Here is a 27,793-nt window from a genome sequence, read left to right on the forward strand (position 1 = left end):
AGCGGAGAAAGTGGAAAAGTGTAGAAACTAAAGAAGGCAAAAAGAGGTACAGGAAACTGAATAATGAATTAAGAAGAGAAACTGGAGAAGAAAGGGAAAAATGGATGAAACTATAAATGCGACAAAATAGAGAAAATGGAGAAAGAGGGAAAGTATGAAATGATATATAGACTGGCTAGTGAGATAGATTTTGAACGTAAAAGGAAGAGGTATAACATGGAAATAGAGCGGATGGTGTCTGTGTAAGGGGGATGAAATGCAAAGTGAAATTAAGGTTGAAGAGGTGCAATACGTGCCAGAAGATGGAAAGTGATTCACCATCTTGGAAGCAGAAGCAGAACAGGCGCTGAAGGAGATGAAGAATAGGAAGGCATGTGGAATTGATGATTTGCCAGCAGAACTGTTGAAGAGTCTGGGCAACAAGGCAAGAAACAAAATAGTCTACCTCTGTAATGAGATGTATGACAAAGGGGAATGGCCTGAGCACTTCCTTGCAACAGTTATTATACCAATAGAGAAAAAGAGAAAAAAATACCATTTAGCATTACCCATTAGATATTTAGCATTTAACATTTGGCATTTACTGTTTAACATTCAGCACTTAGTGTTTACAGTTAACTGTTTAGCATTCTGCATTAAGAGTTCAGTGTTTACTGTTCAGGATTTAACATTTAGCATTTACCATTTAACATTTCCTGCTCTGCATTTAGCATTTATTGTTTAGAATTTATAGGTTAGTGTTTACCATTTAGAGCTTACTATTTGTGTTTAGTGTTTATCTTTCAGTGATTATTAGAAGGGGGCATAAGGTATAAAACACATTATTTTTTACTTCATACCTGGGGCCATTTTTACGCATCATTTAAATAGTACATGCAGACTTATTGGAAAAAAGAGGCAATATAAAGCAGACAATTAATCTGTTTGTACTGTCTCGGATTTTTAACACTGTGTTGTGATTGGTTGGAGATATGGGGGGAAATTCTTACTTAAATTGCTTGTGAGTTTCGTATAGGAGGTGTAATTTCGAGTTTTAGTTACTGTAATCGTAAATTCAAGCAGATTGTAACGCAGTCGTTAGGCATTTGTACAGGTTAGTTCATACATTCTTTGCGTGTTTCCCTTGCGTTATCTAGGCACTCGTGTTTCAGTAACTGTTGTGCAACATTGATTAGAATGGACAGGGACTGTGATTGCTGTGTTCAGATGAGGGCTGAGTTGGCATCCCTTCGCTCACAGCTGCAGGCGGTGTTGACTTCGGTCGTGCAGCTTGAGGCTGTTGCCAATGGGCACCACTGTGGGGAGCCAGACTTGGGTATCAGGGGGATGTCAACCTTGTCCCGTCTGCCCCCAGATCGGTCTGCCGCTGTGGTTGCCCCGGTTGCTGCCCGCAGTGGGGCTGAGCCCTTGCCTGTGGTTGATTGGGAGGTCGTTCCAAGGTGTGGCAGGCAGTGAAAGACATCCCCGGAGGCTGACCAGAAAGCCTCCCCGGTGCGTCTGACAAACAGGTTTCAGGTACTGTCTCTGGCTGAGCCAGATGGAGCTGCCTGCCTTGTTCCAGAGGATGATTCTCAGCCTTCAAGGTCCGGGCAATCGCAGAGGGTGGGCTTATTGGTAGTTGGGAGCTCCAATGTTAGGTGCGTAATGGGGCCCCTTAGGGATATGGCGGCTAAGGAGGGGAAGAAATCCAGTGTGCACTCCGTGTGCATTCCGGGTGGAGTCATTCCTGATGTGGAAAGGGTCCTTCTGGATGCCATGAAGAGCACAGGGTGCAGCCAACTGCAGGTGGTGGCACATGTTGGCACTAATGACGTGTGTCGCTTTGGATCTGAGGAAATTCTCTCTGGATTCCAGCGGCTATCTGATTTGGTGAAGGCTGCTAGTCTTGCTTACGAGATGAAGGCAGAGCTCACCATCTGCAGCATCGTTGACAGAACCGACTGCAGACCTTTGGTGCAGAGCCGAGTGGAGGGTCTGAATCAGAGGCTCAGACGGTTTTGTGACCGTAGTGGCTGCAGATTCCTTGACTTGCACCATAGGGTGGTGGGGTTTCAGGTTACGCCGAATAGGTCAGGAGTTCACTACACTCAGCTGGCGGCTACACTGGTAGCGGAGGATGTGTGGCGTGGACTGGGCAGTTTTTTTAGGTTAGAAGGCCTCGGGAAAGTATGGGGTGGGCTGCAATCTCAAAGGGTGCATGGCAAATACAGGACGTGCTTGGATCAAGGAACAGTCAGAATTGTAGTTGTAAATTGTTGTAGTTGTGCTGGGAAAGTCCCTGAGCTTCAAGCGCTAATAGAAAGCACAGAAGCTGAAATCATTATAGGTACAGAAAGCTGGCTAATGCCTGAAATAAGTTCTGCAGAAATTTTTACGAAGTCTCAGACGGTGTTCAGGAAAGATAAATTAGGCAGAATTGGTGGTGGAGTGTTTGTGTCTGTCAGTAGTGGTTTATCTTGTAGTGAAGTCGAAGCAGATACTCCGTGCGAATTGGTATGGGTGGAGGTTATACTTAACAGCCAAACTAAGTTAATAATTGGCTCCTTCTATCGACCCCCAGACTCTGATGATATAGTTGCTGAACAATTCAGAGAAAATTTGAGTCTCGTAACAAATAAATACCCCACTCATACGGTTATAGTTGGTGGGGACTTCAACCTTCCGTCGATATGTTGGCAAAAATATTTGTTCAAAACCAGTGGTAGACAGAAAACATCTTCCGAGATTGTCCTAAATGCTTTCTCCGAAAATTATTTTGAGCAGTTAGTCCACGAACCCACGCGAATTGTAAATGTTTGCGAAAACACACTTGACCTCTTAGCCACAAACAATCCAGAGCTAATAGAGAGCATCATGACTGATACAGGGATTAGTGATCACAAGGTCGTTGTAGCTAGGCTGAATACCGTTTCTTCCAAATCCACCAGAAACAAACGCAAAATAATTTTATTTAAAAAAGCAGATAAAGTGTCACTAGAAGCCTTCCTAAGAGACAATCTCCATTCCTTCCAAACTGACTATGCAAATGTAGACGAGATGTGGCTCAAATTCAAAGATATAGTAGCAACAGCAATTGAGAGATTCATACCTCATAAACTGGTAAGAGATGGAACTGATCCCCCATGGTACACAAAACAGGTCTGAACGCTGTTGCAGAAGCAACGGAAGAAGTGTGCGAAGTTCAGAAGAACGCGAAATCCCAAAGATTGGCTAAAATTTACAGATGCGCGAAATTTGGCATGGACTTCAATGTGAGATGCCTTTAATAGGTTCCACAACGAAACATTGTCTCGAAATTTGGTAGAAAATCCAAAGAAATTCTGGTCGTATGTAAAGTACACAAGCGGCAAGACGCAGTCAATACCTTCGCTGTGCAGTGCCAATGGCACTGTTACCAACGACTGTGCCGCTAAAGCGGAGTTATTGAACGCAGTTTTCCGAAATTCCTTCGTCAGGGAAGACGAATGGAATATTCCAGAATTTGAAACAAGAACAGCTGCTAGCATGAGTTTCTTAGAAGTAGATACCTTAGGGGTTGCGAAGCAACTCAAATCGCTTGATACGGGAAAGTCTTCAGGTCCAGATTGTATACCAATTAGATTCCTTTCAGATTATGCTGATAAAATAGCTCCCTACTTAGCAATCATATACAACCGCTCGCTCACCGATAGATCTGTACCTGTTGTTGTTGTGGTCTTCAGTCCTGAGACTGGTTTGATGCAGCTCTCCATGCTACTCTATCCTGAGCAAGCTTCTTCATCTCCCAGTACCTACTGCAACCTATATCCTTCTGAATCTGCTTAGTGTATTGATCTCTTGGTCTCCCTCTACGATTTTTACCCTCCACGCTGCCCTCCAATGCTAAATTTGTGATCCCTTGATGCCTCAAAACATGTCCTACCAACCGATCCCTTCTTCTAGTCAAGTTGTGCCACAAACTTCTCTTCTCCCCAATCCTATTCAATACCTCCTCATTAGTTACGTGATCTACCCACCTTATCTTCAGCATTCTTCTGTAGCACCACATTTCGAAAGCTTCTATTCTCTTCTTGTCCAAACTGGTTATCGTCCATGTTTCACTTCCATACATGGCTACACTCCATACAAATACTTTCAGAAACGACTTCCTGACACTTAAATCTATACTCGATGTTAACAAATTTCTCTTCTTCAGAAACGATTTCCTTGCCATTGCCAGTCTACATTTTATATCCTCTCTACTTCGACCATCATCAGTTATTTTACTCCCCAAATAGCAAAACTCCTTTACTACTTTAAGTGTCTCATTTCCTAATCTAATCCCCTCAGCATCACCCTATTTAATTTGACTACATTCCATTATCCTCGTTTTGCTTTTGTTGATGTTCATCTTATATCCTCCTTTCAAGACACTGTCCATTCCGTTCAACTGCTCTTCCAAGTCCTTTGCTGTCTCTGACAGAATTACAATGTCATCGGCGAACCTCAAAGTTTTTACTTCTTCTCCATGAATTTTAATACCTACTCCGAATTTTTCTTTTGTTTCCTTTAGTGCTTGCTCAATATACAGATTGAATAACATCAGGGAGAGGCTACAACCCTGTCTCACTCCTTTCCCAACCACTGCTTCCCTTTCATGCCCCTCGACTCTTATAACTGCCATCTGGTTTCTGTACAAATTGTAAATAGCCTTTCGTTCCCTGTATTTTACCCCTGCCACCTTCAGAATTTGAAAGAGAGTATTCCAGTTAACGTTGTCAAAAGCTTTCTCTAAGTCTACAAATGCTAGAAATGTAGGTTTGCCTTTTCTTAATCTTTCTTCTAAGATAAGTCGTAAGGTTGGTATTGCCTCACGTGTTCCAACATTTCTACGGAATCCAAACTGATCTTCCCCGAGGTCCGCTTCTACCAGTTTTTCCATTCGTCTGTAAAGAATTCGCGTTAGTATTTTGCAGCTGTGACTTATTAAACTGATAGTTCGGTAATTTGCACATCTGTCAACACCTGCTTTCTTTGGTATTGGAATTATTATATTCTTCTTGAAGTCTGTGGGTATTTCGCCTGTCTCATACATCTTGCTCACCAGATGGTAGAGTTTTGTCATGACTGGCTCTCCCAAGGCCATCAGTAGTTCTAATGGAATGTTGTCTACTCCCGGGGCCTTGTTTCGACTCAGGTCTTTCAGTGCTCTGTCAAACTCTTCACGCAGTATCTTATCTCCCATTTCATCTTCATCTACATCCTCTTCCATTTCCATAATATTGTGTTCAAGTACATCGCCCTTGTATAAATCCTCTATATACTCCTTCCACCTTTCTGCCTTCCCTTCTTTGCTTGGAACTGGGTTGCCATCTGAGCTCTTGATATTCAAACAAGTGGTTCTCTTCTCTCCAAGGGTCTCTTTAATTTTCCTGTAGGCAGTATCTATCTTACCCCTAGTGAGACAAGCCTGTACATCCTTACATTTGTCCTCTAGGCATCCCTGCTTAGCCATTTTGCACTTCTGTCAATCTCATTTTTGAGACATTTGTATTCCCTTTTGCCTGCTTCATTTACTGCATTTTTATATTTTCTCCTTTCATCAATTAAATTCAATATTTCTTCTGTTACCCAAGGATTTCTATTAGCCCTCGTCTTTTTACCTACTTGATCCTCTGCTGCCTTCACTACTTCATCCTTCAAAGCTACCCATTCTTCTTCTACTGTATTTCTTTCCCCCATTCCTGTCAATTGTTCCCTTATGCTCTCCCTGAAACTCTGTACAACCTCTGGTTCTTTCAGTTTATCCAGGTCCCATCTCCTTAAATTCCCACCTTTTTGCAGTTTATTCAGTTTCAATCTGCAGTTCATAACCAATAGATTGTGGTCAGAATCCACATCTGCCCTTGGAAATGTCTTAAATTTAAAACCTGGTTCCTAAATCTCTGTCTTACCATTATATAATCTATCTGATACCTATTAGTATCTCCAGGATTCTTCCAGGTATACAACCTTCTTTTATGATTCTTGAACCAAGTGTTAGCTATGATTAAGTTATGCTCTGTGCAAAATTCTACCAGGCGGCATCCTCTTTCATTTCTTAGCCCCAATCCATATTCACCCACTATGTTTCCTTCTCTTCCTTTTCCTACTGACGAATTCCAGTCACCCATGACTATTAAATTTTCGTCTCCCTTCACTACCTGAATAATTTCTTTTATCTCGTCATACATTTCATCAATTTCTTCATCATCTGCAGAGCTAGTTGGCATATAAACTTGTACTACTGTAGTAGGCATGGGCTTTGTGTCTATCTTGGCCACAATAATGCGTTCACTATGCTGTTTGTAGTAGCTAACCCGCACTCCTATTTTTTTATTCATTATTAAACCTACTCTTGCATTACCCCTATTTGATTTTGTATTTATAACCCTGTAATCACCTGACCAAAAGTCTTGTTCCTCCTGCCACCGAACTTCACTAATTCCCACTATATTTAACTTTAACCTATCCATTTCCCTTTTTAAATTTTCTAACCTACCTGCCCGATTAAGGGATCTGACATTCCACGCTCCGATCCGTAGAATGCCAGTTTTCTTTCTGTACCTACAGATTGGAAAATTGCGCAGGTCGTACCAGTGTTTAAGAAGGGTAGTAGGAGTAATCCATCGAACTACAGACCTATATCATTGACGTCGGTTTGCAGTAGGGTTTTGGAGAATTTACTGTATTCAAACATTATGAATCACGTCGAAGGGAACGATTTATTGATACGTAATCAGCATGGTTTCAGAAAACATCGTTCTTGTGCAACGCAGCTAGCTCTTTATTCGCACGAAGTAATGGCCGCTATCAACAGGGGATCTCAAGTTGATTCCGTATTTCTATATTTCCGGAAAGCTTTTGACACCATTCCTCACAAGTGACTTGTAATCATGCTGCGGGCCTACGGGGTATCGTCTCAGTTGTGCGACTGGATTCGTGATTTGCTGTCAGGAAAGTCGCAGTTCATAGTAATAGACGGCAAATCATCGAGTAAAACTGAAGTGATATCAGGTGTTCCCCAGGGAAGCGTCCTGGGACTTCTGCTGTTCCTGATCTATATAAATGACCTGGGTGACAATATGAGCAGTTCTCTTAGGTTGTTTGCAGATGGTGCTGTAATTTACCATCTAGTAAGGTCATCCGAAGACCAGTATCAGTTGCAAAGCGATTTAGAAAAGATTGCTGTATGGTGTGGCAGGTGGCAGTTGACACTAAATAACGAAAAGTGCGAGGTGATCTGCATGAGTTCCAAAAGAAATCCATTGGAATTTGATTATTCGATAAATAGTACAAGTCTCAAGGCTGTCAATTCAACTCAGTACCTGGGTGTTAAAATTATGAACAACTTCGGTTGGAAAGACCACTTAAATAATATTGTGGGGAAGGTGAGCCAAAGGTTGTGTTTCATTGGCAGGACACTTAGAAGATGCAACAAGTCCACTAAAGAGACAGCTTACACTACACTCGTTCGTCCTCTGTTAGAATATTGCTGCACGGTGTGGGATCCTTATGAGGTGGGATTGACGGAGGACATCGAAAAGGTGCAAAAAAGGGCAGCTCATTTTGTATTATCACGTAATAGGGGAGAGACTGTGGCAGATATGATACGCAAGTTGGGATGGAAGTCATTAAAGCAAAGACGTTTTTCGTCGCGGCGAGATCTATTTACGAAATTTCAGTCACCAACTTTCTCTTCCGAATGCGAAAATATTTTGTTGAGCCCAACCTACATAGGTAGGAATGATCATCAAAATAAAATAAGAGAAATCAGAGCTCGAACAGAAAGGTTTAGGTGTTCGTTTTTCCCGCGCGCTCTTCGGGAGTGGAACGGTAGAGAGATAGTACAATTGTGGTTCGATGAACCCTCTGCCGAGCACTTAAATGTGAATTGCAGAGTAATCGTGTAGATGTAGATGTAGATGAAAGAGGGAGGAGAGGCTTTAAATTTCCTATTAACACAGTTGAGCTCTTTCTGCCATCTTGGTTTTTTTCAGCACTATGATTGGCTGGAGATAAAAAATACAAGAATGTTCTACTGTGTGATTGGTTGGAGATAAGGGGGTTGAGTGCAATTTTTTCCACTAATGCAATTGGACTGTTTCCATCATCTTGGAAATTTTTAATACTGCATTGTGATTGACTGCAGATAAGGATGCTGTGGGGAGGGGGAATGTGGCAGGTATGACTTCACACTGGTAAGGATGATGACATCACTGATAGCAGTGATATCACTGATAATGATGTTGATGGCACTAGGTTATGAGGTATCACAAATGTAAACAAAGTAGGTCAGAATACCCACACCCCTACCAATCTGTAGGATCCTGCAGCAGATGAACATCACAATATTTGTCTGTAAATCTGAGCATACTATTTACTGTATTGTCCTTTTTGTAAACATGAGTAAGATATGCTGTTTTCCAGTGCTTGGGGATATTCTTGTACAAGGAATTCATACTATCCATGCTGATATTATAATTGTGAAAGTAACTCCACCTGTTACATTTTCATAACTAAACTGCTGAACCGAATTAATGAAATTTCGTATGGAGATAGCTTGAACCCTGAGGAAGATCATAGGCTATGTTAGAAAGTGTGTAGTAGGAGATGTTTATTGTTTACAAGAATATTATGGAAATTAGGGGAAAACATTTCCTCTTTGAAAAAGCTATTTCCTCTCTGACTTTTGAACCATATCATATTTCTGAAAATGCTTTTATTGGCAGATATGTTCTACATAATATGATTCAGTGTAATCGAGACAATGTTTACATAGACCTAAACATGTTTAATCCATACTTGCATTACTAAATGCAAAATTAACACTGTTATGCTTTCATGACTAAACAGCTGAACTGATTGTAATGAAATTTGGTATGGAGATGACTTGGACCCTGAAGAAAGACATAGGCTATTTTAAGGGGGAGGGGAAAAAAAGAAAAAATGTAGACCCCCCATCAAATGGCTCAAATGGCTCTGAGCACTATGGGACTCAACTGCGGAGGTCATTAGTCCCTTAGAACTTAGAACTAGTTAAACCTAACTAACCTAAGGATATCACAAACATCCATGCCCGAGGCAGGATTCGAACCTGCGACCGTAGCGGTCTCGCAGTTCCAGACTGCAGCGCCTTTAACCGCACGGCCACTTCGGCCGGCGACCCCCCATCCCATTGAGGCCTGGTGGCTTTTTCACTTTTGGTAGTCTCAATAGTTTTTCAATAATGAGGGTGCTAATATCTGTACAGGTCATGTGTGAGTCTGTGTGAAGGTGAACCACTGATAACAGTTGCATCCTATTGTGTAGATAAATTTTTAAGTGCGGAATATAAAATTTTTGCTTTATGTCTGCTGTCTTTGACACGACATGAAGCAGATCGATGAGATTTTGAATGGAAGTTTTTGCCACACTGGTCCTTGTTACAAATGTATGCTTATTAACCAAACATATACATACTGTATTGAAGATGACAGGGCTAGTGTATCAGCCTTTGTGATCGTTCGAGACACTAAACATCAGAAGCCGTTCCTGCAGACAAATTAAGGGAACACCTCATTATATCTTTAGTTGGTACATCCAATGCAGTTTTGGAAGCTACTGGTGTATTTTCTTTCTTTGAAAGTGTGAACCTATCAACTTTATATAAAGACCTGACAATGTGTTTTGTAAAGTGTAAAGTGACAGTAGCAAATCTACTGTCAACCTGGTTCCATTCGTAATTGGCATCGTAGGTCTGTGTGTTTGTCAAGGGATTGGTCAACATCTGTAATCAAAGAACTGAGTAAATGTTTCATTGCTGGTGTCATTTGCACAGAACTTGTGATGAAATATAATGAGAGAACTTATACACAGAAAGGCTGTTGAATGATCGCAGAGGTATTGTGTTAAAACCTGCTCACAACCTGATTTTTTTTTTCCATCTGCAAAGAATGCTGAAATACTGCCAAGCAGCAGTGTGATATGGAGTCCACATTAAACTTGACTTGGACAAACTACAAATACAAGACTATGTAGCAAGTATGTGCACTAGTGTTCCATATCATAGCTTGTCTTACATCAGAAAGTAACACAGTGTCACAGTATGACTGTTTTTCTACAAAACTGGAAAAAAATTGAGATGGATCTTATTATAGATATTACGGTGCCCTTATGAACAACATGAACATATATTTTGCAAAATGTCTACTTGTTTGTGAATGGTTCTTTACATCAGTAAAAGGCAAAATTTTGTTAAAATTTTGTTAACATTTTCCACATATTTAAATAATTGTAAAGTACTTTCATTGCAGTGGCCAATTGATGACGAATACTGACTTTAAGAATTCTAGATAAGTTGACTGTGAAATAAAACAGGATGAACATGGTAAACTCTTTGGAGAACTATTAATCTTTATGGCATCTTCCATGTAAGAGCAGTATTTTATGATTCATATGTCAGGGTAGACCACTTGCTTATGTACATTGTCATTAGTCATGCCCTAAATATTTAGGACTGTGATGAATACCCAAACTACCTTCATACTGCAGAAATGAGTAGTACATATAAAAAAACATAAAAGTTTTCAGTGCACAGCATGTGGTTTCACTGCTCTGCCTAGTGCTTTGGTGTTTCTGTTGTTGCACAACTACAGACTCTACTTTGACAAGGTTTGCATTCAGTTACATTAAAGGAGTGCAACTGGAGAGACACATGGCCACTCCTGTGCAGCCTGTGTTGACACAGCTGTCACATTGGAACTGCACCTTAGATGGCATAATTGCACTGACTCATTGGCCATGTACCTCTCCAAGGCACACCTTTAATTTAATGAATGCAATCCTTGTGTAAAAGTTCATCTGCTGACGTGCATCAGTAGAGAAACCAAAGTGGTGCACGACTCAACTGCTTCGCCAAGTCCTTTTGTGTCTCTGCTGTTGTGTCACTACAGACATGCTATTGAGAAAGGCTGAATTCACTTACATTAAAGGCATGCCACTCGACAGATGCATGGCCACTATTATGCGGCTTGTGACACCACTGCTGTCGTATTGGAATGGCACTTAAAAGATGGTAGAGTTGCACCGATGTGTTTACTGTGCTCCTGTCCTGTGACACTCTCCTAATATAATGAAAGCGACCTTATCCAAAAGTGTGTCTGTAGTTGTATGATAGTAGAGACACCAAAGTGGGACACAACTTGACTGATCTGGCAAGTGTTTTGTTACCTCTGCTCACAGCCATATGGAGGTCTCACCAAGTATGACTAGCTGCATTCACCACCTCCACCAGCCCCCAAAAAGACATCATTAGTCCCTATGTGAGAAACAGTCTGCAGCTGACTGCAACCTGTGATCTCAAGTGCTCCTAGGATGGTCTCTTCCACTTGACAGACAATTCCTCCTGGGATACACAGCAAGTACCTATTTGTTTTGTTTCCCTCCCAGAACACTATTTCCCTAAGAGAAGCCTTGGTGCACCTAACATTGGAATTGCCTACCACTAATAACCCCTTCTTTCCCCTTTTTGGGTGCCCTGACCCTGACAGAGGAGAGACCACTGCACGAGCAGGAGAAGTGAGATCTGCTGGCTCTCTCTCATTATCAGCAGCAGGCAGTATCTCCATCAAGGTATGTGGGTTGCCTTTTGGTTATCAGCCTCATACAGTCTTCCTCATGAAACATCTCCTGTGCATGACCCACCTGCTGCCATCAGACGGCCACTTGGGGCCAGATTGAGGTGGGGCCAGATTGAGGTTCTCTGCAGACCACATTGGCAAAAAGTGTAGCCGGCGAGCTTTGCAGCACAAAAATGCAACAGGAGATCATACTGGCACTGCAGTGGTAATATGAAGCTGCTCATGAGTGGTCAATACATACTAGATATTTAATAATATAGTGTATGGATTTTACTTTGTGGCTAGCAGTGTGACATTGTGATAACTGTATTTTTGTTTCACTTGGTGAAACAGTATTTGGAATAAAGTACAAAGTGTAGCTCAACATTTTAAATATTCCCCAGATAGTAATGTATGCAAACGATGAGCTCAAAAGCATTAGAATGGAAGATGGTGTGGCTGTTAATTTTACTATCTTATGTTTAGCTTCAGTAATGATGAGAAAAAAGAGAATCTACATCTGCACCCACAGTTTTTAAACAGTTGTGAAGAGCATGGCAGAGGGTACTTACACTGTGGTATATTATGATTTCTTCCCCTGTTATTCCCATATTGTGTGCAGGAAGAATGTCTACATAAATGTGAACTCAGAATACATTTTTAAAATTCTGCCGCAAATGCATGTCAGTGATACTGTATGGCAGTTTCATCTGGCTCTTCTGCTAATTTTCTTGAAACTAATTGCAAAAGATGTGCTTTGCTGTGTTCCACAATTTTCTGTTTTTAGTGAAATAAACTGACACTAGACCATTTGTCTTTGTCACCATAGTGCGAGAGGTGTTGCAAAACAAGCTAATGCAACATCTGTACATTTTACACTATTGTTTACAAATGTAAGGTGACTTCCAGTTTTTCCTTTGTGTACAAGAAAGATCACATTTGTCATATCAATTTGGTTCAAAAATTTAGAATCCAATATTTTATGTACTGTCTCCATGATGTAAACATAGCTCTTTTGCTCTACTCTGTGTATCAATAGTGTATTTTGCACCTACTACAAGGGCATGCTGAAAAGTAATTCCTCTGGATTTTTAACTCTTAAAACTTTTTAAATAAAACAAACTTTACTAAAATTCTACATCTTTATTTTTCATGTCTACATATTTATTTCTCAACATAGCCACCCTTGGGACAAACACATTTCTCCCAGTAAGAGACCAGTTTGTTGATAGCATCACTTTAGAATGTTTGCTTTGGTCATGAAGCTGCACCCTCACCTCCACTTGTACCCTTCATTGCTATCAAAGTGAAGCCCTTGAAGGTGTTCTTAAAATTTTGGAAGCAGATGAAAATCAAATGGATCAAGTAGAAGTGTATGGAAGATGATCAATGACAGTAAATCCAAGGTGTTGGACTGTTGCAGATGCTGCAGTACTTGTGTGTTGTCTGACAGTGTCATGATGAAGGAGAGGGTACTGCACATGAGGGCAAACATTTTCTTCAGTTAGAAACTCAGTTACAACATGCTGTTCCTCATGCATTGACTTAGTCATTTTACACACCACTGTGTTACATACTACAATTCAAAGCCCTCTAGTGGTGGGGGGTTGCTACTTGTGTCAGTGAATCAGAAAAGTTGACTGAGTAATATGCATGAAATGTAACATCTCAACCAATATTGAGAACAGAATAAAAAATTCAGAGGCATTCTTTTTCAGCACGCTCTCATGTAACAGTAATATTGTGTTATATTTAGTTTATTCCTTCAAAATCAGGTTTTATTGTCAGTTTGTTAGGTATGTTCGTTAGAGAGAACCATATCAACAAAACAGAAGTTCAAGATCCAAAATCCCATGTAGCTCCAGAGAATCAGCAAATTTTACCCCAAGTTTTTTTTCTCTTATTTAGCAGAAATCACCTTCTTTGGTGTTAACTGGTTGTTTTCTTGAAGGGTTATTGCAATCCTTATAGTGTGACAAACTCAAAATTATTAGAGTGTCAGCAAGCTTACCTGAAGTTATTTGTTTATTGTTTTCTACAACATTGCATCAATGATAATGCAGCCTGACTGGGAATGCTAGTACTGAGCACTGAATAAATTAGTTGTTGTTTATAGACATATGGAAATTGCCCTGACATCTGTTATATTATTGAGAGCTGCTGCAAATGGGTACCTTGGGGTAGGCTACCAAGAGATACATATCAGCCTCAAGTACCATCCTTTCCAAATGGATAGTGGCTCCCCTCTAGGAAGTACAGGATCTATTATCACTGGTGGACATGACTGTAAGTTGTGTCCCAGTGATAGGTTAAGGGGAGTTGTCAGGGGAGACTTGGACTAGAGAGAATGGAGTGCAATACTCCCATCCCCATAAGCAACAAAAGCCAGCTGTGTCATGTGAAATGTGTTTTATTCATCTCATAACGTACACAATTTCAGAACATATGTCTGATGTACAGGAGATGGTTGGTTGTTTGGGGAAGGAGACCAGACAGCGAGGTCATCAGTCTCATCGGATTAGGGAAGGACGGGGAAGGAAGTCGGCCGTGCCCTTTCAAAGGAACCATCCCGGCATTTGCCTGGAGCGATTTAGGGAAATAACAGAAAACCTAAATCAGGATGGCCGAATGTGAGTCCAGTGTCTAACCACTACGCCACCTCGCTCGGTGATATACAGGAACCATGCCAAGGTTACAATTTGCTTATTTAAAATTTTGTCACACTTACAATAATACTTTGTCAGAAGGAAGCAAGTGCAAAAGGGATGGGGCCTGTTAATTGTCCACAATTCTATGTGTGGCAAATAATGGCATTCTTGTTTGAAGTAAACCATAAAAGTAAAAATTAAAGTAACAGACAACTGGGGCACATCTGTATACTATGCAGTGTATCTCAAATAGAAATAACATGATACAACTTTTGCAATTTATATTATCTTACAGAGAGCATGTGAAAATATTTGCTGTTCTATAACCATGTTTTCAATTTTTTCACAGGACTGTGTGGTGAGGAACGTTATACAGGCAAGCTACAAAGTCTTGCAAAGTTTGATGCAGAATTTTTTAATCTTCCCCCTGCAATAGTCCATAAATTGGATCCACAAGCTCGAATCATGACTGAGGTTGTTTATGAAGCTATAATTGATGCTGGTATGTAACTAACTACAGTATAAGAAGCAAAAAATAATCTTGTTCACATATCTTTCTACAAAATATTCTAATTTTGTACATGTCACATTGACAGGCAAATGTGCTGTTTAAGCTTTTCTTCAATAAGACTTATTTCAGATCTGTTATCCTTCTATTGTAGGTGTGAATCCTCTAACCCTCCGAGGCTCTCGTACTGGAGTTTTTGTGGCAATGTGCTCTTGTGATGCTGAGTTTTACTGGTTTTCTGGTATGCGCTCATTCAACAAAACAGAGGCATTACATTCTTTCAGAAGTCTTATTGCAAACAGAATATCATACATCTTTGATTTCAAAGGTATGTGCTTGTACTTACCATCCATCAGTAAATATTGAAAATATTTCATAGGTATGTATGTTTACTTACTATCCATTGGTAAAAATTGGAAATAGCTAACTTCCGCATAAATAATTAAGGATCAAAGGTAATAGCTCACTGAATAGTAAGACTACTGAAAACTTGCTGTCTTTCAGACCAATCCTTTTTTCAAACACGCACACACACACACACACACACCTGTACAGCTACAGTCTGCAGGCTGAATGCACAGTGCTGGGGCTGTAGTTCTGCAGCTGGACTGCAGTGAGGGGTTGCGTCAGATGAGAGAAAGGAAACAGGAGGGAGGCTTGGGGAAGTGTGGTTGACTGCTCGGAGGGAGGCACCAGGTACATAGGATAGCAATGCAACATGGGCTGTGACACTGCTGAATTAGTGCAGTGCACAATGATGGTGATATGGAGGGTTGGAGTGGGTGATGGAATAGAGGGAGCAGAGACTGCAGAAAACAGAGTGTGGGTAGATGAACAAAGTTAGTGACCTGGAGCAGGTAGGAGGTGGGTGTGGAGTGGGGGAAGGGGCAGGGGCTAGTGAAGAGTGAAGACAGAAGGATTGTAGGAATGAAGAATGTGTTGCAAGGACAGCTCCCATGTTTGCAGTTTAGAAAAGCTGACATTGAGTGGGAAGAATCAAGGTGGCATGGGTTGTGAAGCAGCCACTGAAACTGCGCATGTTGTCCACAGCAAAGTGATGTGCCACTGAGTGGTCAACTCATATCTTTTCCACAGTTTGGAGCTGGTCATTCAATTGGGTGGACAGCTGGTTGGTGGTCGTTCCCACATAAAATAGTATGCAGAAATTGCAGAAAAGCTAGTATATGATATGGCTACTCACAGGTGGCCCTGCCACTGATGGCATAGGATAAGCCAGTGATGGGACAGGAATAAGATCTGCAGGAAGAGTATATGAGACAGGACTTGTAACTGGGTCTTCCACATGGATATGACCCATGTGTCAAGGGGCTGGGAGTGAGTGCTGCCTGTGGGTAGGAAGTTCCTCAGTTCTGGGCACAATGATAAAGAGTTGAACTTCTTGCAAGTATATGGTTCAGTTGTTCCGATCTAAGATGATAATGGGTGATGGAGGTGGTGCTGGATCTTGCAGGTGGTGGGAGGATATGGTGAGGGAAATCTGTCTTCAGACTTGGTTAGGGAGATAGTGGCCGTCTGTGAAGATCTTAGTGTTATCTTCATCATACTGGGTAAGGGAATTCTTGTCACCTGTAGAAGAGCCATTCATTAGTGACCAGACTATATGGGAGTGATTTCTTTTTCATGTGGAAGAGATTGTAGCTATCAAAATGCAGGTGTATTTAATGGTTAGTGGGCTTGATATAGACAGTAGTATGGCTGGAGCATCAGAAATGTGTAGGTCAGTGTCCAGCACATTGGGCTGAGGAGGACCAGCTGAAGCAACCTTGATTTTCTACCCCTACTATTAGGTGAGTTGTTACCTTTGCTCCAACATTATTTACAGTCCACCAGGGCTTCCCATTAGCATAACTTATCTTTAGAAAACCAGTAAGCAAACAAGCAAGAAACATGTGTTGCATGTTTCAAATAACCTAAGTTGCCCAGAATGACCTCTTCACTCTGCAGAGGACTGTACACTGATTTGAGGAGAGAGCTACTGATTGCAGTAAAGATGAGTTTCAAGTCAACACAAACTCCACTGCAGAGCGAAAATTCATTCTGGAAACAATCCATTAGGCTGCAGCTAAGCCATTGCTTTGCAGTACCCTTCCTTCTAGCTGTGATAGTCTTGCAAGGTATGTAGGAGACTTACAAAGTTCGAGAAGTAAGAGAAAGGTACTGGTAGAAGTGAAGTTTTGAGGGTGGGCTGTGGGTCTGACCCGGATAATTCAGTCGGTTGAGCATTAGTCTGTGAAAAGTAAAGGTTTCAGGTTGGAGCCTCAAGCTATTATACAGTTTTAATCTGCCAGGAAATTTTAAAATGAGATTTTAATTATGAAGGGAGACTCCATTTATACAGAAAATATCATTCCTGACTACATGTTATTTTTAATGATAGTAATAGAGGTATCAATACCAGAGAAGGAAAGTTACTACTCAACATATAACGGAGATGCTGAGTCATGATAGGCACAACAAAAAGATTCACACAATTAAAGCTTTCGGCCATTAAGGGCTTTGTCAGCAGTAGAAACACATACACACATGCGCGCACACACACACACACACACACACACACACACACACACACACACACACACACACACACACTCATGTAAAAGCAACTTTCACACATGTCTGCAGTCTCAGAGAGCTCAAACCACACTGCGAACAGCAGCACGAGTGCATGATGGGAGTGACAACTGGGTTTGGGTAAGGAGGAGACTGAGGCAGAGAGGGGTAGGGATAGTATGGTGGGAGTGGTGAACAGTGAAGTGTTGCAATTTAGACAGAGGGCAGGAGAGAATGTGTGGAGGGGTGAAGGGGTAAGGAGTGGAAAGGAGAGAAATAAAAAGAAATTAAAAGACTGGGTGTGGCGGTGAAATGGCGGCTGTGTAATGCTGGAATGGGAGCAGGAAGGGGGCTGGATGGGTGAGGACAGTGACTAACGAAGGTTGAGGCCAGGAGGGTTATGGAAACATAGGATGTATTGCAGGGAAAGTTCCCACCTGCGCAATTTGGAAAAGCTGGTGTTGGTGGGAAAGATCGTTATGGCACAGGTTGTGAAGCAGTCATTGAGATGAGGGATATCATGTTTGGCAGCATGTTCAGCAACAGTCTGGTCCACTTGTTTTTTGGCCACAGTTTGTTGGTGGCCGTTCATGCGGACAGACAACTTGTTGGTTGTCATGCCTACATAGAATGCAGCACAGAGGTTGTAGCTTAGCTTGTAATTCACATGACTAGTTTCACAGGTAGCCCTGCCTTTGATGGGATAGATGTTGTTAGTGACTGAACTGGAGTAGGTGGTGGTAGGAGTATGTATGGGACATGTCTTTCATCTAGGTCTATTACAGGGATACGAGCCATGAGGTAAGGGATTGGGAGCAATGGTTGTGTAAGGATGGACAAGTATTTTGTGTAGTTTCAGTGGATGGCAGAATACTTCGGTGGGAGGGGTGGGAAGGATAGTGGGCAGGACATTTCTCATTTCATGTCATGACGATAGATAATCGAAACCCTGGCGGAGAATGTAATTCAGTTGCTCGAGTCCTGGATGGTACTGAGTTACGTGGGGAATGCTGCTCTTTGGCTGGGCTGTGGGACTTTGGGAGGTGGTGGGAGACTGGAAAGATAAGGCACAGGATATTTGTTTTTGTACAAGGATGGGAGGATAATTATGGTCAGTGAAGGCTGAGATCCTCAAAATATTTTGAGAGGGACTGTTCATCACTGCAAATGCGATGACCACGGGTGGCTAGGCTGTATGGAAGGGACTTCTTGGTATGGAATGGGTGGCAGCTGTCGAAGAGGAGGTACTGCTGGTGGTTAGTAGGTTTGATATGGACGGAGGTACTAATGTAGCCATCTCTGAGGTGAAGATCAGCATCTAGGAAGGTGGCTTGTTGAGTTGAGTAGGACCAGGTGAAGCAAATGGGGGAGAAGTTGTTGAGGTTCTGGAGGAATGTGAATAAGGTGTCCTTACCTTCAATCCAGATAGCAAAGATGTCATCAGTGTATCTGAACCAGGTGAGGGGTTTAGGATTCTGGGTTTTTAGGAAGGATTCCTCTAGATGGCTCATGAACAGGTTAGCATAAGATCGTGCCATGCGGGTGCCCATAGCCATTCTGTGGATTTGTTTGCAGGTGATGCCTTCAAAGGAGAAGTAATTGTGGGTGAGGATACAGTTGGTCATGGAGACTAGGAAGAATGTTGTTATTTTGGAATCCATAGGGTGTCTGGAAAAGTAGTGTTTGATAGCAGTAGGGGCCCATCCCAGAACCTCTCCCCAGAGTCCATCTCTCTACTTACCCCTACCACTCCCTGCACTCTCACCTTCTACATGCTTCCTAAAGTCCATAAACCCAACCACCCAGGATGCCCCATTGTGGCCAGTTACTGTGCCCCCACTGAGAGAATCTCTGTTCTCATACACTAACACCTTCAACCTATTACCCGGAACCTATCCGCCTATATAAAAGATACCAACCATTTCCTCCACCGACTCTCCACAGTTCCTGTCCCTTTACCACATGGTGCTCTGCTTGTCACTGTTGATGCCACCTCCCCGTACACTAACGTTCCTAATGCCCATGGTATTACTGCTATCGAAAACTACCTTTCCAGACACCCTATGGATTCCAAACCAACAACCTCCTTCCTAATCTCCACAACCAACTATATCCTCACCCACAAATACTTCTCCTTTGAAGGCATTACCTGCAAACAAATCCGCAGTATGCCTATGGGCACCCGCATGGCACCATCCTATGCTAACCTATTCATGGGCCATCTAGAGGAATCCTTCCTAAAAACCCAGAATCCTAAACCCCTCACTTGGTTCAGATTCATTGATGACATCTTTGCTATCTGGATTGAAGGTGAGGACACCTTAATCACATTCCTCCAGAACCTCAACAACATCTCCCCCATTTGTTTCATCTGGTCCTACTCAACCCAACAAGCCACCTTCCTACATGTTGACCGTCACCTCAGAGATGGCTACATCAGTACCTCCGTCCATATCAAACCTACTAACCACCAGCAGTACCTCCTCTTTGACAGCTGCCACCCATTCCATATCAAGAAGTCCCTTCCGTACAGCCTAGCCACCCGTGGTCGTCGCATTTGCAGTGACTAGCAGCCCTCTCAAAATATACTGAGGGTCTCACTGAAGCCTTCACTGACTGTAATTATCCTCCCATCCTTGTAAAAAACAACCCATGCTTTATCTTTCCAGTCTCCCACCACCTCCCAAAGTCCCACAGTCCGGCCACAGAGCAGCATTCCCCTCGTTACGCAGTACCATCCAGAACTGGGGCAACTGAATTACATTCGCCGCCAGAGTTTCGATTACCTCTCGTCGTGCCCTGAAATGAGAAATGTCCTGCCCACTATCCTTCCCACCCCTCCTACCGTGGTATTCCACTGTCCACCAAACCTACACAATATACTCATCCATCCTCACACAACCCCTGCTCCCAATCCCTTAATTCATGGCTCATACCCCTGTAATAGACCTAGATGAAAGACCTGTCCCATACATCCTCCTACCACCACCTACTCCAGTCCGGTCACTAACATCACCTATCCCGTCAAAGGCAGGGCTACCTGTGAAACCAGTCATGTGATTTACAAGCTAAACTGCAACCTCTGTGCTGCATTCTATGTAGGCATGACAACCACCAAGCTGTCTGTCCACATGAATGGCCACCTACAAACTGTTGCCAAAAAACAAGTGGACCACCCTGTTGCTGAACACACTGCCAAACATGATATCCCTCATCTCAATGACTGCTTCACAGCCTGTGCCGTATGGATCCTTCCCACCAACACCAGCTTTTCTGAATTGCGCAGGTGGGAACTTTCCCTGCAATACATCCTACATTCCCGTAACCCTCCTGACCTCAACCTTTGTTAGTCACTGTCCTCGCCCATCGAGCCCCGTCCCTGTTCCCATTCCAGCACTACACCGCCATATTTCACCACCACACCCAGTCTTTTAATTTCTTTTTATTTCTCTCCTTTCCGCTCCTTACCCTCTCGCCCCTCCACACCTTCTCTCCTGCCCTCTGTCTAAACTGCAACACTTCACTGTCTGCCACTCCCACCATACTATCCCTCCCCCTCCCCGCCCCAGCATCCTACTCACCCCCACCCAGTCATCACTCCCATCATGCACTGGTGCTGCTGTTCGCAGTGTGGTTTGAGCACTCTGAGACTGCAGAGGTGTGTGCAAGTTGTGTTTACGTGAGTGTGTGTGTGTGCGTGTGTGCAAGTGTATCTACTGCTGACAAAGGCCTTAATGGCCGAAAGCTTTAATTTTATGAATCTTCCTGTTGTGCCTAACATGACTCAGCTTCTCTGCTATATGGTGAGTAGCAACTTTCCTTCTATGATATTGTTACTTTCCATGCTGGATTTTCCATTGTTTAATACAGGTATCGGTAAGATAATGGTAGTAATGAAGACGACCTTCAGCAGTTTGGAAGAAATATTACTCATCAGTGCAATGTCTGCTGATGGAAAGACTGTAGAGGAGATTATTTCATGCTGAAATGGATATTGTTATTAAGGACGATAACCCACAAAGCTGAAAAGGACCAAATGAAACAAACTGGGAAGCAGATGCTGGTGTTGTTGATGATTGAGGGAAGAGCATCTTGGTGCATGATATAGATCTTTAAGACATCAGCTGAAGAGGAGTTAGCAAGAATATCTGAGGAAAGATCTCTATGAAAATCCCATCTTCATATTGTGCAGTGGCGCAGCATGGTTTTAAAGGTTGGGGAGACAATACATTTATTATAGGGAGACAAAATAGTACAATAAACAGTAATTTAAACAAATGAAAGAAAATGCATTAAATAAAATCCTCGCACAAACGAAAAAATGGCTGACATCGAAATAAGTGTCCAATGGAATAGAAAATCAACTGGAATCACTCAACAGAGGAAAGTCCACTGGACCTGACGGGATACCAATTCGACTCTACACAGAGTACGCGAAAGAACTTGCCCCCCTTCTAACAGCCGTGTACCACAAGTCTCTAGAGGAACGGAGGGTTCCAAATGATTGGAAAAGAGCACAGGTAGTCCCAGTCTTCAAGAAGGGTCGTCGAGCAGATGCGCAAAACTATATACCTATATCTCTGACGTCGATCTGTTGTAGAATTTTAGAACATGTTTTTTGCTCGAGTATCATGTCGTTTTTGGAAACCCAGAATCTACTCTGTAGGAATCAACATGGATTCGCTTTATTTGTTCACGAGACCCAGAAAATATTAGATACCGTCTCCCAGGTAGATGCTATTTTTCTTGACTTCCGGAAGGCGTTCGATACAGTTCCGCACTGTCACCTGATAAACAAAGTAAGAGCCTACGGAATATCAGACCAGCTGTGTGGCTGGATTGAAGAGTTTTTAGCAAACAGAACACAGCATGTTGTCATCAATGGAGAGACGTCTACAGACGTTAAAGTAACCTCTGGCGTGCCACAGGGGAGTGTTATGGGACCATTGCTTTTCACAATATATATAAATGACCTAGTAGATAGTGTCGGAAGTTCCATGCGGCTTTTCGCGGATGATGCTGTAGTATATGGAGAAGTTGCAGCGTTAGAAAATTGTAGCGAAATGCAGGAAGATCTGCAGCGGATAGGCACTTGGTGCAGGGAGTGGCAACTGTCCCTTAACATAGACAAATGTAATGTATTGCGAATACATAGAAAGAAGGATCCTTTATTGTATGATTATATGATAGCGGAACAAACACTGGTAGCAGTTACTTCTGTAAAATATCTGGGAGTATGCGTGCGGAACGATTTGAAGTGGAATGATCATATAAAATTAATTGTTGGTAAGGCAGGTACCAGGTTGAGATTCATTGGGAGAGTGCTTAGAAAATGTAGTCCATCAACAAAGGAGGTGGCTTACAAACCACTTGTTCAACCTATACTTGAGTATTGCTCATCAGTGTGGGATCCGTACCAGATCGGGTGGACGGAGGAGATAGAGAAGATCCAAAGAAGAGCGGCGCGTTTCGTCACAGGGTTATTTGGTAGCCGTGATAGCGTTGCGGAGATGTTTAATACACTCAAGTGGCAGACTCTGCAAGAGAGGCGCTCTGCATCGCGGTGTAGCTTGCTCGCCAGGTTTCGAGAGGGTGCGTTTCTGGATGAGGTATCGAATATATTGCTTCCCCCTACTTATACCTCCCAAGGAGATCATGAATGTAAAATTAGAGAGATTAGAGTGCGCACGGAGGCTTTCAGACAGTCGTTCTTCCCGCGAACCATACGCGACTGGAACAGGAAAGGGAGGTAATGACAGTGGCACGTAAAGTGCCCTCCGCCACACACCGTTGGGTGGCTTGCGGAGTATAAATGTAGATGTAGATGTACTACTACCACCACTACCACTAATAATAATAATAATAATAATAATAATAATAATAATAACTAATTTGTTCAAGAAACGCTGACAAAATTGTAGAACTCTAGCAGCAAGAGAAGAAGCACTTATATTTCATTGTACACAAGTGCTATACACCTGTCTTTTCTTTCCACGAAGAAGTCTATAACTCGGTCTACAAAGATCTGATCACTGGATAGCTCTCCAAGTAGTGTCTTTTCTATTGATAACATGCTCAAACATGACAGCTGGTTGTTGGACACGGAATTCCTTAAATAATTCTTCACTCGTTTAAGAGTACTTATGCTTCATTCAGTGCTTGCTGTAGTTGCTGGTAGGTTCAAAACCAAAAGCAGGAACTTCGTTGTTTCTTCATAAACAGAGTCTAAATCATTGTTGCCAATGTACTTTAAGAGGATTCTTGGAGATAAGTGTTTTTCCTCATCAGCATAGATGTTACACAGTTCATTTTCAAGTTGTTCTTGTTTAAAAAAGGGTACTGTTCTAATAACTGATGCAGTTTCAACTTTGGGAATTCTTCTTGATAGTTCGGGAAACACTTTTCGTTCGAAAGTTCAACTAAATGAATTTGGTGAAAGTCTTGAAATCTTCTTTCCATCTGAACAATTTGCAAATCCAGTATCTATTAAGTTAGTGCCCTGACAGATGTCTTTTGACTGTTACAGAATGATAAGTTGCCATTCAAACACAAGCTGCATTTAATGCGTTCATGAACAAATGTTTCCGTTCTTAACTGTTGTAAGTTTCTCAAAACAGTTCTATTTCATCATGGCAAGCAGTTATACTGACAGATTTTGACGGAAGAACATTAAAGAAATGATCAACATAAACAAAGTACCCTCGGTAGAAACGAAGCAAGTAGACAAATGTAGGATCATCCGTCCGTTGTTTCATTCCCACAACACAGCTCAAAGATTCTGGTCCCACTGAGAGTCTGAATCATCAATTATATAATTTAAAACACTATATAGCTCTGAGAAATGACTAGATATTGTTGAAACTGCCCTGGAACGAAAGTTTCAGCGAGTGTTGCTTGCATGTGCCAGTTTAAATCCTTTCTCAGTTAGCAATACAGTTCGTTTTGATGATTTGCTGAAAAACGAACAGAATGCAGTAAGATCACTTACAAACATGCGTACTTGTCGTATGATTTTGGAAGCATGTAACAGTAACAAATTCAGCTGGTGTGCGTAACAATGCGTAAACACCGCATAGGGACAGAACTGCTTCACCAATTGTTGTAGTCCTCTTTCTCTGCCCGCCATTACTGAAGCGCCATCATATGTTTGACTAACCACATTTTTTTCCACGTTCCATTCCTTCAATACTGCATGAATAATGTTTGACAAACCTGCAGCAGTTTTATCTCCAGAAACATCGTAAGATCCAACGAATCTTTCCTCAGTTTTGTCTGCAATACAGTATCTGAATACTATAGTCATTTGACTCTTGCATGACATGTCTAATGTTTCATCAGCCTGAATCGAAATGAAATTGCAGTTCTGAATTTCAGATTTCATTTTCTCATTAACTGCCAGCGTTATCATTTCTATTACATCATTCTGTATATCTGGAAAAGTTCCTTTAAAGGTTGAAGATGATGACAGATGGTCTCAGATTAACTGCTCTCCTTGAGCTAGTAAATCTAACAATTCCACATAGTTACCATTGAAGCTGGAGGATTTGTCTTCTCGATGGCCGTGAAAGACTAGCTCTTGTTTACAAAGAAATACAATTGTCTGAGTAAGACGAGCCAATACTGTCCTGTTGGATGCAACTTGTTCGTTGTATTTTGTTGCTGTCAGATGATCAGCTTCAGAAAGGGCATGCTTAATTCTACTTTTCCCCAATAACTGAAATGATTAGTTGTTCTGCAGGTGATGTTTTGATATGTGATGCTTTGGTGCTTTCCTGTCAAAGTTATTTATTGTACAAATGCCCTCATTGCACCATTCCTTTTCACCACCAAACAGAAGACATATATAACAATATAATCTGTTATTAACTGCATTCACAGTCAGCCAAGTATGCTTTTTGTACCAGGCTGTCTGAAAAGTGCATTTTTGTTTGGCTTCACTTAAAACTGGCAACGGCCTTGCCGCAGTGGCTACACCGGTTCCCGTGCGATCACCGAAGTTAAGCGCTGTCGGGCGTGGCCGGCGCTTGGATGGGTCACCATCCCGCCGCCATGTGCTGTTGCCATTTTTCGGGGTGCACTCAGCCTCGTGATGCCAATTGAGGAGCTACTCGACCGATTAGTAGCGGCTTCGGTCAAAGAATACCGTCCTAACGGTCGGGAGTGCGGTGTGCTGACCACACGCCCCTCCTTATCCGCATCCTCCTCGGAAGATGACACGGCGGCCGGACGGTCCCGGAAGGGCCACTTGTGGCCTACAGACGGAGCTTTTTTTTTTTTTTTTTTTTTTTTTTCACTTAAAACTACACTGAGTATAGGAGTAGGTCGTTTGTCCTTCAATTTGCACTTTTCTTCGTACGGTACGTTAATGTAGAAAAAGGCGTCTTTAATAAAAATTCTATAAGATTTTCAGTTGCTGGCTCACTCATGGTGGCAACACAACAAAAATATGCACTAAAATCACACAAGATTGACTATGAACACAAACCGCGTGACTGTTGACGTCCGTGTTAAAAGCCAGCATAGAAGTGGCAGAGACTAGTCTCAATACCTGCTAGCAAGTGCAGCATACCGGCCTTCGTGGAAGAGGGAAAGTGGAGGGGAGCTGAGAATGCCACTAACACAGCCAGGTAAGGGAAGGGAGGCAGAGACTAAGAGCAGTCGAGTCTCAAGCAGGCAAATACACCAATACTCAGGATGCGGCGCGGGCTACAAAACCAATGTCTTCGCGCATTTAGAGTTCTTAGCAAAAAGTTTTTTTATATTTTTGTTGTGAATTACTATTGCATCTTTTTTGAACACGAAAACAGGGGAGACTAAGTCTCAAAGTTTCCCCTCATGCTACGCCACTGATATTAAGACATGTGATGTTGTTGGGTGCTTATTAATAACCTGCTCCTAGGAAACCAGTCTGTAAGGCAGGCATGTCAAACATGAAGCCAGACTGCAATACATAAGCAGCAATAATAACAGTAAAATTTATATTTTCTTCCTGTCACAAAATATAACCTAAAGCCATCTCTTTCATTTGCATAGAAATGTTGATTTATTTTCAGTGTACAGTAGAAAAAAGGGAACAACAGTGAAAACATTAAGTTTTGGGGCATTAATAAACTGCTTCACCCATATTTAGTCCTTTATTTTCAGATCACTACCAGTTTCATGGGCCTAGAAACCACCCACATCTTCATGTGAACATTATTGCTAAAAAGCTCAGAACTTGGTTCCCTGAATTCATTGTCTGTCAGAACAAAACACCGCTAAAAGGTAGTGTGTCATGGAATAAAACAGCCAGATTCCAATATGATGGATTGGCCCTAGACCAAACCCATCATTTTTACGTGACACATTTGGTCTAGGACCTATCCACCATATTGGAGAGCTATTCCACGACATATTGCCTTCTAGCAGTATTTCATTCTGATAGGCAACGAATGTTGTTTACAAAATCCTGAGTTTTTTTATCTCTGATTTTTTAGTTATTTGTTCACCTGAAGATGTGGCTTTAGTCCCACAAAACTGGTAGTAATCTAAAAATGAAGTACTAAATACAGCTGAAGCAGTTCATTAATTCCTAAGATGATTACTCATAGCTGTCTTTGCCCTACCTACAAGGCTGTCTGCTAAAACAATAAGACTATTTCCTGCCACTTGACACTGGTGATGCTATATTTTGTAGTTAATGAGAAATTTTACATGCAATGATTAGTTGAAAACTGACATGAGTTGTATTGTCGTAATTCTAGATCTGACAGAGAGCAATTTCCCTATGTGATTTTAAATATCATATTCATACTGATAAGTAATTCCAAACATAGATATAATGTCATATATGAATTTTCTGGTACTTTCCGATCTGGTGCAGGTAAACATGCACTAATTCAATATTTATTGAAAAAAGGGTAAGAAAACTTGTCTTCCCAAGTTTTCAAATCTGCAAAACTTTCTTTCAAATGGAATTATTAGATTCACCATTTTCCACTTATTTCTGGTACATTACAATCTTACATGAATTGGATTTCTACATGTTGCATGTTAGAAACTGTGTCAAATCTTCAGTCTTCAACTGGTTTTCTAAATAATTACCCTACTTAGTGTTTGAATGCCTTAATTTACTTACACATGTTTATAATAATCTGATATTTTCCATGTAGATTTAAATATAAATTGTGCAAATATTTTGTTATTTTGCTCATCAAGGATAAACCTGCAATCATACAGCATAAAAAACAGGCTTGTGCCTTTATTTATAATTATTAAGAACTAACCTATTTCTTCTGTCAAGTCCCATGATTGTTTGGAATACTGTATTGGCTGGTTGGCTGCACATTGGTAGGGCACACAAGAATATTTGTTTTCTATTCCACTTCAGAAAGTAGAGAACTGCCACTCATTTTTGCCTCAAGATTTAATCCAGTTTATTTATTTATTTTCTTTTTTTGCACATGTCAACACATTTTCCATGCTCATAC

The 27,793-nt window shown here is 41.7% G+C and overlaps 1 protein-coding gene across 1 annotated transcript in view; it reads left to right on the forward strand.

The window, feature by feature from the left end:
• Window positions 1–14,404: 14,404 nt before the first annotated feature.
• Window positions 14,405–27,793, forward strand: part of LOC126252298 (fatty acid synthase-like) — a 199,155-nt gene continuing 185,766 nt past the window's right edge. The window contains exons 1-3 of the mRNA XM_049953180.1: window positions 14,405–14,435; window positions 14,595–14,747; window positions 14,908–15,081. Of these exons, the coding sequence (XP_049809137.1) occupies window positions 14,405–14,435; window positions 14,595–14,747; window positions 14,908–15,081 (358 nt within the window). The remainder of the gene's footprint in view (window positions 14,436–14,594; window positions 14,748–14,907; window positions 15,082–27,793) is intronic.

Source organism: Schistocerca nitens, chromosome 4 (assembly GCF_023898315.1).
Source record: "Schistocerca nitens isolate TAMUIC-IGC-003100 chromosome 4, iqSchNite1.1, whole genome shotgun sequence".
In the NCBI taxonomy this organism is placed as follows: domain Eukaryota; kingdom Metazoa; phylum Arthropoda; class Insecta; order Orthoptera; family Acrididae; genus Schistocerca; species Schistocerca nitens.